The sequence below is a fragment of the Ambystoma mexicanum genome, chromosome 1p (genome assembly GCF_040938575.1).
Source record: "Ambystoma mexicanum isolate Mex_15411 chromosome 1p, UKY_AmexF1_1, whole genome shotgun sequence".
In the NCBI taxonomy this organism is placed as follows: Eukaryota; Metazoa; Chordata; class Amphibia; order Caudata; family Ambystomatidae; genus Ambystoma; species Ambystoma mexicanum.
The window spans coordinates 151925303-151938790 of NC_090921.1; the positions used below are offsets into that span (position 1 = coordinate 151925303).

Here is a 13488-nt window from a genome sequence, read left to right on the forward strand (position 1 = left end):
TTTATGGTGCATGAGAGAATACTGTAAGCATATGGTTGGGGCTGGGATCCAGTGGCTGTTTTGTTTATTTCAATAGTCCCCAATAGCCCCGTAAATAATAAACAATGTTCTGATGCTCTCCAAGGCACCAGATGCACTCCTAATGTGACATGCAGGCAAGGCCAGGTATTCTAGGAGCCCTTCGGTCTCATGGCGTGATGCTCGTCGAACATGTTCCTTCGGAGTAAGGTAAACATATTCTTCTGGGATATGTTTGGAAAGACAGTGGAATATGGTAAACTTGTTCTCTGGGAATATATTTTGAATTCCAGAAGTTGTATAAGGAGAGCTTAAGGGAGGAGTTAAGGGGATGCTGTTCGAGAGCATCACAGAGTGCTGTTAGAGGAAAGCTAGGCTTAGGACCCAAGAAAGCTGAATAACTCTCAATTTTGCTTGATGGAGAAGGGAGGGGCTCTCAAAGCTCCTTTTTTTAACCTGGATTTTTGCAGCACTAAATTGGACATTTGATGGCAGAGGCTCCACAAGCTTCTCCTTGATGCTTTTTGAGAAAACAATCCTTTTCCATTGAGCTTTATATGGAAGCACCACCCACCTAACTACAGCAGCTCAAACCCACTGAACTATCTCATTCTGATTTGGCTTATGTTTGCATCATGATCACCTCTATTGACACCGAATCTCTTTTAAGGCGTTTTTTATAGCCATTAGAGCACACAATGGTTTTGGGTGTTTTTTCCATTGGATTCTCAAGATTTCTGGCATTGTACATCTCAAGCCTCCCTCCAGATTCAGATTGTCTGCTCATCTTTCAGCACTCTGGCACAGAAGAGTGGTGGGGGTATGTGAGATAGGTTTTACCTGTTTTAATATCACATTGAAAAAGGAAAGAGGCATTAGAAGAGTTATTAAAGGAGACAATTCAATTGAGGGTTCATTAATATGCATGAGGCCTTTTACTGAGAGCCAATTAGCATTTAAATTGCCTTCAAGGAGCTGTTTTGATTTTTGATTTGATTCATTCATTGTATATAGAGATTTCGGCTAGAAAATGATAGAAGTGTTTCCATTATTAAAGTTTATTAGATTGAGTGTGATATGTATAATCAGTGATAAATGCTATTATTATCCATTACTTTTTTCTGCCGATAACAAGGAATGAACTTTGCAGGAGAGCGTGAGAGCATTCATTGAGTGATCTTTATTTAGAATCATTCAGGAACATATACACATGTGTATAGGTGCATCTAGGGGGCAACTATGTATATTGCAGTAGATTTTCTTACAGAATACTGTGCATGTTTTGATAAGGAATGTGTTGGGAGGAAGTTTAACAGTAGTTCCTATATAAATGCAATGACATTAGTAAATCATGCATGTGTAGATGAGGGTCGCTGTCCACTCTCTCTTTGATGCGCTGTGACAAATATCTGCTTTTCTCTACCTCTAGTCCTACCACAGCCCCCGCGGGGGGGGAGGGGGCTAGCACACTCTCTTTGAAGTGGAGGAAAGGCTCTGGTTGTAGAGGTGATACAAATCACATCACTTCTCACCGAACCACTTAGCACCTTACACCAAATGCAATGACCAGAAGCACCACGCACCACATGCCCAACAGACATAAACTCATGCCGGCCATCACACATAGCCACACTCTAGGCAAAGCCACCGGGCCACGGACCATCTACACAATCATAGCGCTCAAACGCATTACAGCAGACTTCATCCTGATGCACAACATACGTACCTCCGCAGGACACAACCAGGCCACGTCCCAATAAACTACATGCCAAGAACACCTAGAAGCTTACCCCAAGCACAGAGTATCCTTCATGGCAGATATCCTGGGTGCTGATTTCAGGATGTTCAGTCATTACTGTAGGATTTTGAGGAGAGGCTTCCTTTCTTCGGCTTCTGGATTTTTGTTGAAGTGCCTCACTCCTTCTGTTATGGTTTTGCATTCATATGATTGGTTTGGTTTGTTCAAGTCGGAGGTGAGGGATGTTTATGACCAGGGAACCACGAATCAAGGCCCCAGATCCCATGCATGTGGATTTAGATGACCCTTACGCACTATCCAGAGACCCCATGTGCATGTTGTGATGCCCCTGTGTGCCGTATGTCAAATACAGTGCTCTTGTTTGTGCCCTGCAGATCCCATGCATATGCGTTACAGTGCCCTCTGCGTGCTTTCTGGTGCTCCTCTTCAGTATTGTAGAAACCGTGTATGTATGTCACAATGATCTTATGTGTGTGTGGCAGGGTCACTGTGCATCATGGAGCCACAGTGTGTTCATGATAAGTCCTCTCTGTGGTTGTTTGGATGCCGTTGTATGCACATTATGAAGCCCTATATGTTTGTTCTGGAGGACTGGTATGAGCCCATGTATGTGAATTATGAAGTCCTTTTTATTTTATGTTATGGAAAACCTATATGAGAACTATGTAGCCATCTGTGTTCAGATGTCCTTGTAGGGCGTTCAGATGCCATAGAGGTGTATATTGGATTCCCACTATGTGTGCTATGGGCCCCATCTGTGTGCAATATGGTGCCCCCCATGTGTGCCATGGAACCCTGTGCATGCCTTATGAAGCCCGCATACATGTGGTATGATATCCCAGAATGTGCTTATCGAGCTCCCATACGTATGTAATGGAACCTCTGTATGTGCGTTGCGATGACCAGGAAGGATGCACTGTAGCAATCTGCATGTCCTCTGTAGGCCCTAGAATGTGGTCATCACATCCTTCTGCAGCGATCAGGTGTGTTCTTCCACAGTACTGATCAACGCATGGTGGCCAACCGCAATCCGTCATCATTATAGGCTTCACCCCATACCAACGCAATCATGGGCTCTGCATCGGCTAGGTCTAGTAGGTATCAGAACTTTCCCGGACAGTGTGAGGACTCTTGTATATATATAGATTTTATACAGCGCAACTAAGACCCAAGGGCCTCAAGAAGCTAGGACGAAACAAGCAGAAGGACAGTAGAAGACCACAAAAAGGGAGAGGACCATCGCTACAATATAAACAGGAATGTTTTTAAGCACCTATGGAACTAAGCGTGATCGTTTATTTCCCATTCGATTTCCGGCAAGTCATTCCATAAGGTTGGCGCCCAGCAAGAGAAGGGCCGACTGCCTAAGCATACTCTTTGGTAGACTCTTGAAACCCCATGTTCAAAATATTTAATGGCATCACACAAGAAACAAGTACTTTAGTGCAAAATCGCTAGGATATGGCTCATAATTGACTTGGCAGTACCTAGAGCACCATGACCACTCATTGGTTGGGCCTTGTCATAGCTACCTCTGCCTTCTGATAAGGAGGCATGGGAATGGCGAACGCGGGAATGGCGAACGCGGGTCCCCCTAAGTGACCAGGATAGTTGGATATGTGTACTTGCAATAACCAGGCCGCAGTTATACTGAGCAGAACACGTCTATACAAGCAAGCAAGCAACATAACTAGAGTTCTGAAATGACTCAAGGAGCTCAGGGTTGCATGTTCGAGTCAGAAGGTGTGTTGCACCTGGAACACATGCTGCACCTCCGGAATCCCACCACTGAAAATGAGATGGATTGGAGAAAGAAAGTCTTGGTAGGTTAAGAGTCCTCCAACCCACACTCATTCCAAACCAATACAAGTTTTTCTGGTGGGACGTCTCTTCCAGTAGAAGCGCATAGACCCTCGAGACCACGTACCAAGGGTCCTCTGAACCTTCCTCCATGGTGCTGTCTCTCAGGATGGTGGGCTGATAGGTCTGAGTCACATTTAAGGTCAGCAGTTGCTTTAGAAACCAGGGTGTCTATGCCCACAAGGTGGTTAGCACTCTTCGGACATTGTGGAGAGCCGGGTGCTCTGAGACACGTCTAAGGAGTGGTCAGTGGAGGATGGTGTGATCAGAACGCAGGAGACTGGTGGTTCATCTTTGGCAGGTGGGAGCCCAGTTCTGTCCTTCTTCTTCCGACAGGAGGATGTGGCCCCAGAGAAGAACGAGGGGATGCACATCAGAACACAGCTTCCGGCCAGGATGAATCCCCCGCAGACGAGAAACGACACCCGGAAGTCCCCTGTGAGGTCCCTTAGGAGTCCTAAAGGGAAGGCAAGGGGACAACAGTAACATATGGAAGCACAGTGACAATATTCTCCAGTGAAAAGCACCTTCTAAAGCTACTCCCCATCTCCTACCTAGATCTGTCCAACAACTCACATCTCCTTCCAGGATCATCAGATCTGTGTCCAGCCCCTCATTTCCCCCAAGCCCTTACATTCAATGTCCAAGCATCCGATTCTTCTATATTCTTCCTTCCCAGCGCCTTCCCCATCCTGCTCCCATCTCTTCACTGACACTCCCAATCACCTTCTCATCCCTCCCACATCTTTCCATCTCTCGCAGCCCCCTCCAATCGTATTCTCATACCCCATATCTCCATTCAATATATTTCCCAACTCTTTCCCATTTCTCCCCATTTCCTTCCAGGTCACTGTCTTGTACTTCCCACCCCCTCCCCATCTCCTTCTCACACTTCTCACTCTCTTCTCCCTTCTTGTCACCTTCTCATTTACCTCCTAACTTCCCAGGCCATTTCCAACCCCTTCAAGTCCTCTCTTTGTTACCAGAACCCTGAATGTCTTCAAGCTACCGCTTCTCCATCACAAGTCTTCCCTTCTCCTTTCCAAATTACTTCATAGCCCACCAGCCACTTCCTTTCCAGTCCTTTCCCAATCAAATATTCCAGACCACATTGCTCTGCATGTCCATGTCCTTACTGGCCACTTTCCAACCCAGTCCCCCACATCAGTGTTCCTTTCCTCGGATGCCAACTTCAAGACTCCTCTCACCTCCTTCCAGTCCCGTTCGTTCCACTCCTCGCCCTGTCCTACCAGTAGCACAACCATGTGACTCCTTGTCAACATGGAGACCACGTTTCCAGGGCTGGGCTTTGCTTTTAAAAATCAATAGATCGAGTGTAACCAGGACTATTGCCCCAATGCATTAGTGTGCTAAATGTAAACACCAGTTGGGATAAGTAGTGTCACAATAACATGGCGTCTTCTGATCATCTTACCTTTCAGTCTCCTTTCTCTCCCTTGGAACCACAGAACCATGTTCATACCCTTTCCAATCCTGTCCCCAGCCCCTATTATTTGTCAATCTATTTGCTGAGTACTTTCCTTTGCCTTCACCATCCAAGTCCTTACCACATTCCTCTCCCTGTAGACCCTTTCCCTTCTGTTTTTGCTCTTTCCCCTGTTTTTGCTCTTTCCCAATGCCTTTTACCTGAAAGAGGAGGGCCCAGAAGTCCTCCCAAGCTCATGACCATTAGACCGAGCCCCACAGCACTGGTCACCCTCTCGATGGCCACCAAGTCAGGCAGCACGGCGAAGATGAGAGGAGCGAATGCGCCTGCACTCAAGCCGTAGATGAGGCCCAGTGCCATGACACTGGGGAAGGTCTCAGCCAGCGGCAGGAGGAGCAGACTCAGGCCTGTTGTCGAGTTCCACAGCACCAGGAGGTGCGCCGACGTCAGCAGCTTGAGGTCGGCGAAGCAGCCTGAGAAAAGCCGCGAAGCCGCATCGGCCAGAGCCGTCACTGACATGAGGAAGGCTGCCTCGTAGTTGCTGAGGCCCAGGTCTTTGCCGTGCGGCACCAGGTGGACGTAAGGCACAAAGTAGCCGGTACCGATGAGCAGCATGCCAACTGAGTATACCAGAAAGCCTCGGTTCCTGAACAGACTTAGGTCAAACACGGAGGCCAGCTTGCGCAGGAACAAGGCACACTTGGAGGGCTGCTGCAGCTCTTTGAGATGTCGACTGGCATTTTCAAGTGCAGGGATAGGTCTCAGCAGGGCACCACAGATGCATAGGTTTAGAACCACCGCCGAGAGGATGATGAGGGCGCCCCGCCAGCTGTAGGCATCGATGAGAGCTTGAAAGAGCGGCGAGAAGAGGAAGGAGGAGACGCCATTACCAGTGAGCGCCAGGCCCAGTGCCAGGGCACGTCGGCGTAGGAAGTACTTTGGGATGGTACCCATGGTTGGTGCAAAGGCCAGAGCCCAACCGAAGCCTGTGGTGAGGTGAAAACAAACTCCATTATGATCTACTGCAATTATGACACGTTTGCACCATTAATTCCTTCATTCATGGCACTACTACCCTCAATGGACTAGTTCCCGGATCATGTCTTTCCCACTCCCAAAGTGAGTGGGGAATTCACTGCACCTGTGCATATGCTGCTGGCTTGCTCCCATCCCACAAGCACACAAGCCCCTGGTGGATGTCCAGTTACAGATGCTGCCAAAGCAACAGCACTTCTATCATTGTGAACTATTCAGCCACCATTCATGAGCTCTAGCTCTGGACTCTTCGCCTTCCCATCTGTCCCTCTCACCTTTCCTGTGAAAACTCACACTTGAAGTAGTTGTCATCGCCATTAAAAACCTCGGCCAAATTGTGATGCTTTTACTGCTCTTTTTTAATTGATCTAAAACCATTCTTAATTTTTGTAAAACATCATAAAATGGTATCCAGTGATTTTACCGAGGATTCTTTATTCGAGGCATTTTATAACGAAACATCTTTAGCAAATAAATACCGATTTGTAAATGGGAGGTTAGGGGTTAAATCAGATGGGGAGGGGGTTGGGGGTTTAAACATGGGGAAACAGGGTGTTTGGGGGGGATGAGACCCCCTCAAATAAATGATAGATAAATAATTTGGTATTCTGGCATGTAAGGGCCGCAAAGCATCACTAATGTTCTCTCCCGGTATGGTTCAAACTCTCTAACAGCCGAATTAAGCTAGTTGCTTGAAATTGATTTATCCTCGTTTCCTCCTAATATCTAAACAGCTGAGGGACTCAGGGTAGTCCCAGAGACTAGGCAACTGAATCCTTTCAAGCTGGGACCTGATGTGTGGCAACCGGATCTATGACACTTACTTTACCCATTATCTCGAATCCCGTGTCCATGAATTGTTTTGCCGAAGTTTATTGCCAAAAAATGTGGGCGGAGTCCTCCAGCACTCCACCTCAAGCCCCCCAGACCCCACCTTCCTAAATACAGAACCCTAACACCCCACCTACGTGTTTGCGCTAAAACAATTGCGGGGGAACGAGAGTCGAGGAAAGTGGGTGGTACCTGGAAACCAAGATAGTCTCAGCCCTTCAGGCATGTTTCTGGAATCCTGAAGACGATCTTTCTTTCCAGAGGGGCCCGGCTTGGTGCACACCCTTAGCCTCTACAATATCGGCCTAACAGCCAACTCGGCTACTATACATTTTAGTCCCAGCTCCTGGTGCAATAAGCCATTGAGGTGGACCCTGGGAGACTAACAAAGACCCCGGAAACCCATGTTCCAAGCCCTTGGGAGCCCTTGTCTCGGGAGGATAGCTCAGCGGCAATGTACTCGTCTTGGAAGCAAGACAGACAATACTGAGCAACACAGGTTCCATCCCCGGGTCCACGATGAGAAACCTCTGGGTATTAAGCGCATTATAAATAACCATATCATTGCTTACTCAATAAGCACCAACATTCTGATGACATTTTCTCACCCCATCTCCCGTTTTAATCCTAATGAGCTTTTTTTTAGACTTTATTCCTTTTAAAGTTACACACATGAATACCAGAACATTGGTTTATCAAACCAAATTAGGTCAAAATACCTGTGTGAACTGATTTCAGAGCTTACTAAAACAACCATTAAAACTTTAGCCGTAACATCTTTAAACTTAACTGTAATGCACAACGAAGTGAATGGAAGAAACAAACTAAAGAATAAAACAAATATCAAGCGGGTTTTATAGTAGTCCCTGGATTTGAGCAAAAGATTTTAAATCCTGAGGTTTGTGTTGTATGGCTGGCTAATCCGTTTCTTGAGTAAATTGACGCCAAGTATTAAGATATTTTGGCATCTAATTCTCCACTGTGGCTGTGATTCTGACCATAGCCGCGGTGCCCCAAATCCGTGACTACCATTCTCGAATATCAGGGGGGGTTCACGATTTTCAGTTGCGAGTTATAGTGACGCGAGCTTCCACCAGTAGATCTTTTATACGTTTAGAGCTTTTATTCAAAAGCTTATATTGACTATCTGGGGTTTACTCTCCCAAAGCAAGACTCAATGATCAAATAGCAGCTCAATATCCAGTACCTTTTTTGATGTGAGAGAGCACTTTCCCAAATTATTGAATCAGACTACAGCTCTAGCAAGGATCCGTGTGATTTCTTAGAATTTATTTCATCGACAGAGAATTTGTCAAACTTCTTTTTTTCTTAAATTACATTTTACCGCAAATGTATGCAGGGGGAGACCCCCTGCAACTCCCAATCACTGCCTACCTTTATTATACCCCTAGCCCCCACCACATACATTTGAGGTAAAATGCGGCAAACACATTCGAGCAATTCTCCCTCGATCAAATCTACTGTGGCCAAACCTCATGTTACCCATCACCAAATGTGAAATAGTGTTCCTAGGGCTTGCTCACATCGCCAACAACTGGGGGAAGTAATAGTAAGGAACACTCTCATTATCAGTGTATAGACAAGGTACCAATCTATTAGCACTTTATAACTATTCTCACATGCAGAAGATTTCCAGCCTCTCCACTAAATGTTATACCAGGATAATTTGTCTATTGGGGTCTTCTTCCCACTTGAGCGTCTAAGTGTGAGGTGGTTCATTCCATGGAGACTTTCTAGCTGGGGGATCTTCCATAAACAGCTCCTCAAATCTTGTTGTGTCTCTACCTCCTGCCTGCCTGATGACAATCCGCAGTCGGCTACCGGATGCAGTCGAAGTAAAGTTTGGAAGGAAGTGGCAGAGGGGAGAGTGGCAGGCCCCTTCAAGGATCGGCCATGGAAGGATTTGATGGTGTCCTCAATGAGAGTGGTACCGAAGAAGGCAAGCGGGGAGCTCAAGTAAATTTATTATTTATTTTGGCTGAGGGGACTCCTGTCAATTATTTCATTTCGGGAGAGGGGTGTGCAGTAACATGCTGGTGTCGATCAGGTGGAGGTGTTGATAAGGAAATGTGGATGGGGGCATGCCTACCAAAATGCGATATTAAGTCTTCTTCTCGCTTGTTGCCTGTGCCTTGTTTGAACACTTCAGCACAGTCTTTGAATGGTAGTGTTAATTTAAGAAAGGTTTGGACAGGTGCTGCACTACCTGGACAACAGGGGACTCGGGAGGATAGTGCAGGGGCAACGCGCTCGCCTTAGTAGCAAGACGACGCGGAGCAACACAGGTTCCATCTACTGGTCCGCGCTTAAAAACCTCTGGGTATTAAGCGCGTTATAAATAACCAATTACTCTTACTTCTTGATTGTGGAGGGCAAGTGTGAGTATTTCTTGCAGGAGTGCACTGCCTTGATGAGATTGGTGGGGGTTCCGCTAGCATCGGCATCGGAGAAGATGAAGGGGACAGCCACAGTAATGATATTCGTGGCCATAGGACTGGATTCCATGGCAAAGTGCCAATGTATGCCCAAGACTAAGGTGATAAGGCTGGTGAAATTGCTGTAGAGAGTTTCCGTGATGGAAATGTTCGAGGGAGAAAAGACCGAAGATTATTTTTCTAAAAATAACCTTCAGTCTTTTCTCCCCTGAACATTTCCAACTTGGCCCTCGCCACCACCCACCCCCCTTCAACCCCACTTCCCTACTTACCTTTCAGCGGCACACTTCGCTGTTTGCGGCCGACTCACTGGGCCTCATTATGAGTATGGAGGCAGCCATGCCCTTAATAAGGGCATGGCTGCCTCCATACCGGGGTCCAGTACCGGGTTCCTCCAATGAGGACTTACCGGGCTATTCCAACCATGGAGGACCCGGTAAGTCCTCATTGGAAAAACCCATCCCCATTCCCATTTGAGCCCCCATAGGGCTCAATGGGAATGGGGTATTAGCTCCTTGGCCCCCTCGCGGGACCCGGAAAGGACGTCTGGTTTTAGCAGACGTCTGTTCCGGGTCCCGCTAGGGGACCCCGTAATCAGGCATCCCGTAATAAAGGGTGCCGCTCCCGTACCGGCCCCCTTCATTATGGGAGCACCATGGACGTAATGAGGCCCACTGTATCCCTGCAACGCCTTTTCCCTTTCACTTCCCTGATCGGGAACGGCGCCGCAGAGCCCTATCCCTTTTTTTGTTTTCTTCACTTTTTGGGATCGGCCGCGGGGGACACCCCTCAACTCCCGCTCACAATATAGTGAACAAGGGTGCGGGGGACACCCCCGCAGCCTCAGCAGCCCTTACCACCGAATGGGGGATTTGGGCGAACATTTCGGCCGTTCAGAATTTTCGAAACGGCTGAAATTCGGCCAAATCTCCCATTCTGGCTTTTGTCGCTGGATTTTTGGACGTTTCCGGATAATGCATCACATGTTCTTAGGATGTGTCTTCTCTTTTATCTATGTATGATGTGGGTTTATTATTTGGATGGTTTGCCCTGTGCTAAATGACATCTGCGGCTTGATAACGTGTATGGACTGATAAGGTGCACCCTACAAATACCTGTTACTGCTGCCACTACTACTGCTAATGCATCACATGTTCTTAGGATGTGTCTTCTCTTTTATCTATGTATGATGTGGGTTTATTATTTGGATGGTTTGTCCTGTGCTGAATGACATCTGCGGCTTGATGACGTGTATGCACTGATAAGTTGCACCCTACAAATACCTGTTACTGCTGCCACTACTACTGCTACAGGACAAGGAGGAGGATAAACAGAGAGATGAGAGGACATTTTGTGGGATATGGGATGCCAGGATATTAGGCATCCAGGGATCAGGTAGGAGGCAGTCGAAGTACATGTGTACAGGATGTGCAATCCGTAATACACTTTGGACAAGAGGCGATGGAAAAGCTACGCAGGTAGTTGGGGTGGGGCAGATATAACACCTCGCCCGAGAATACAGAAGGGAGCGACTCGTGGTAGGAGGAATGGGTGTCAGGGAGCGAGTGATACAGGCAAAGTTATTAAGCTCTTGGGGAGGGAAAGAGGGAGGGTTTAGAAGAGTGAGGGATAAGGGGAGGATGTCGGGCAACATAGCTATGTTTCATTTGAATAGGGTAGTGTGTAAGGCTTAAACGCCAAGTGTGAAGTTGGTTGTAAGCTCGGGCGTGTCACATTAAAGCGACCTTGCCACCTAAAGTGTGTTTGTGGGTTTTGTACCGTTTGGCCCAAGGTGGGTCTCAGGGGGAAGGTGACACGAGGTTTTGTGCAGGTACTTCTGGCCCAACGAGCTGGTGTAGAGGCTAGCGGTGCTAGCGGTATTTAAGGTGGGCACAGGTTTGGGACGCCTGGTGGTTTTTGGCCATTGGCACGTTCCCCTCCCACCAACCCTTCATGGTTTGGCAGGGCTGGATAAGGGTTGGGGGAGTTAGAAGCATGTTTGCGGTGGCACAGATTTGGGTGATGTGAGAGGCCTGGGGTGCTTATCATTATAATGGTTGTTTCTGGTGTGACAAGTCAGCCTGGTATGGGTGCCTTTCCGGGGGCAGAAGGGAGTTTCTTTTGTCTTGTGGGGCTCGCTAGGATGTGTTGTGGTGGAGGGGGGAGTGCCAGGTGCACTGCAAGTTCGTTAGTGGCTGAGTTAAGCAACGGGGAGATACTAGCGTTGAGAGGGTTTGGTTAGTTCTGCTTGGACGGACAGGCTAGCCTGGGGATACAGAGAAAGAGGAGGAAGTGGCAGGAGCGGACAGGCTAGCCTGGGGATACAGAGAAAGGGGAGTAAGTGGCAGGAGGAGAAGGGACAGGCTAGCCTGGGGATACAGAGAAAGAGGAGGAAGTGGCAGGAGCGGACAGGCTAGCCTGGGGATACAGAGAAAGGGGAGTAAGTGGCAGGAGGAGAAGGGACAGGCTAGCCTGGGGATACAGAGGAAGAGGAGGAAGTGGCAGGAGCGGACAGGCTAGCCTGAGGATACAGAGAAAGGGGAGTAAGTGGCAGGAGGAGAAGGGACAGGCTAGCCTGGGGATACAGAGAAAGAGGAGGAAGTGGCAGGAGCGGACAGGCTAGCCTGGGGATACAGAGAAAGGGGAGTAAGTGGCAGGAGGAGAAGGGACAGGCTAGCCTGGGGATACAGAGGAAGAGGAGGAAGTGGCAGGAGCGGACAGGCTCGCCTGGGGATACAGAGAAAGGGGAGGAAGTGGCAGGAGGAGAAGGGACAGGCTAGCCTGGGGATACAGAGAAAGAGGAGGAAGTGGCAGGAGCGGACAGGCTCGCCTGGGGATACAGAGAAAGGGGAGGAAGTGGCAGGAGGAGAAGGGACAGGCTAGCCTGGGGATACAGAGAAAGGGGAGTAAGTGGCAGGAGCGGACAGGCTAGCCTGGGGATACAGAGAAAGGGGAATAAGTGCCAGGAGCGGACAGGCTAGCCTGGGGATACAGAGAAAGGGGAGGAAGTGGCAGGAGGAGAAGGGACATGCTAGCCTGTGGATACAGAGAAAGGGGAGGAAGTGGCAGGAGCAGACAGGCTCGCCTGGGGATACAGAGAAAGGGGAGGAAGTGGCAGGAGGAGAAGGGACAGGCCAGCCTGGGGATACAGAGAAAGGGGAGTAAGTGGCAGGAGCGGACAGGCTAGTCTGGGGATACAGAGAAAGGGGAGGAAGTGGAAGGAGCGGACAGGCTAGTCTGGGGATACAGAGAAAGAGGAGGAAGTGGCAGGAGCGGACAGGCTCGCCTGGGGAAACAGAGAAAGGGGAGGAAGTGGCAGGAGGAGAAGGGACAGGCTAGCCTAGGGATACAGAGAAAGAGGAGGAAGTGGCAGGAGCGGACAGGCTCGCCTGGGGATATAGAGAAAGGGGAGGAAGTAGCAGGAGGAGAAGGGACAGGCCAGCCTGGGGATACAGAGAAAGGGGAGTAAGTGGCAGGAGCGGACAGGCTACTCTGGGGATACAGAGAAAGGGGAGGAAGTGGCAGGAGGAGAAGGGACAGGCTCGCCTGGGGATACAGAGAAAGGGGAGGAAGTGGTAGGAGGAGGAGCGGACAGGCTAGCCTGGGGATGTAGAGAAAGGTGAGTATGTGGCAGGAGCAGACAGGCTAGCCTGGTGATACAGAGAAAGGGGAGTAAGTGCCAGGAGCGGACATGCTAGCCTGGGGATACGGAGAAAGGGGAGGAAGTGGCAGGAGCGGACAGGCTAGCCTGGGGATACAGAGAAAGGGGAGGAAGTAGCAGGAGCGGACAGGCTAGCCTGGGGATTCAGAGAAAGGGGAGGAAGTGGCAGGAGGAGAAGGGACAGGCTAGCCTGGGGATACAGAGAAAGGGGAGTAAGTGGCAGGAGCGGACAGGCTAGCCTGGGGATACAGAGAAAGGGGAGTAAGTGCCAGGAGCGGACAGGCTAGCTTGGGGATACAGAGAAAGGGGAGTAAGTGGCAGGAGCGGACAGGCTAGCCTGGGGATACAGAGAAAGTGGAGGAAGTGGCAGGAGGAGAAGGGACAGGCTAGCCTGGTGATACAGAGAAAGGGGAGGAAGTGG

General features: G+C 49.0%; 1 protein-coding gene across 4 annotated transcripts in view; it reads right to left on the minus strand.

Moving 5' to 3' along the window:
• Nucleotides 1–3171: 3171 nt before the first annotated feature.
• LOC138567400 (monocarboxylate transporter 13-like) overlaps nt 3172–13488 on the minus strand; it is a 391669-nt gene continuing 381352 nt past the window's right edge. For all 4 annotated transcript variants that reach the window (XM_069645566.1, XM_069645592.1, XM_069645584.1 and 1 more), the window contains 2 exons: nt 5285–6070; nt 3172–4094 (listed from right to left, as the gene is read on the minus strand). In XM_069645566.1, coding sequence (XP_069501667.1) covers nt 3826–4094; nt 5285–6070 — 1055 coding nt within the window. In that variant the 3' untranslated portion in view covers nt 3172–3825. The remainder of the gene's footprint in view (nt 4095–5284; nt 6071–13488) is intronic.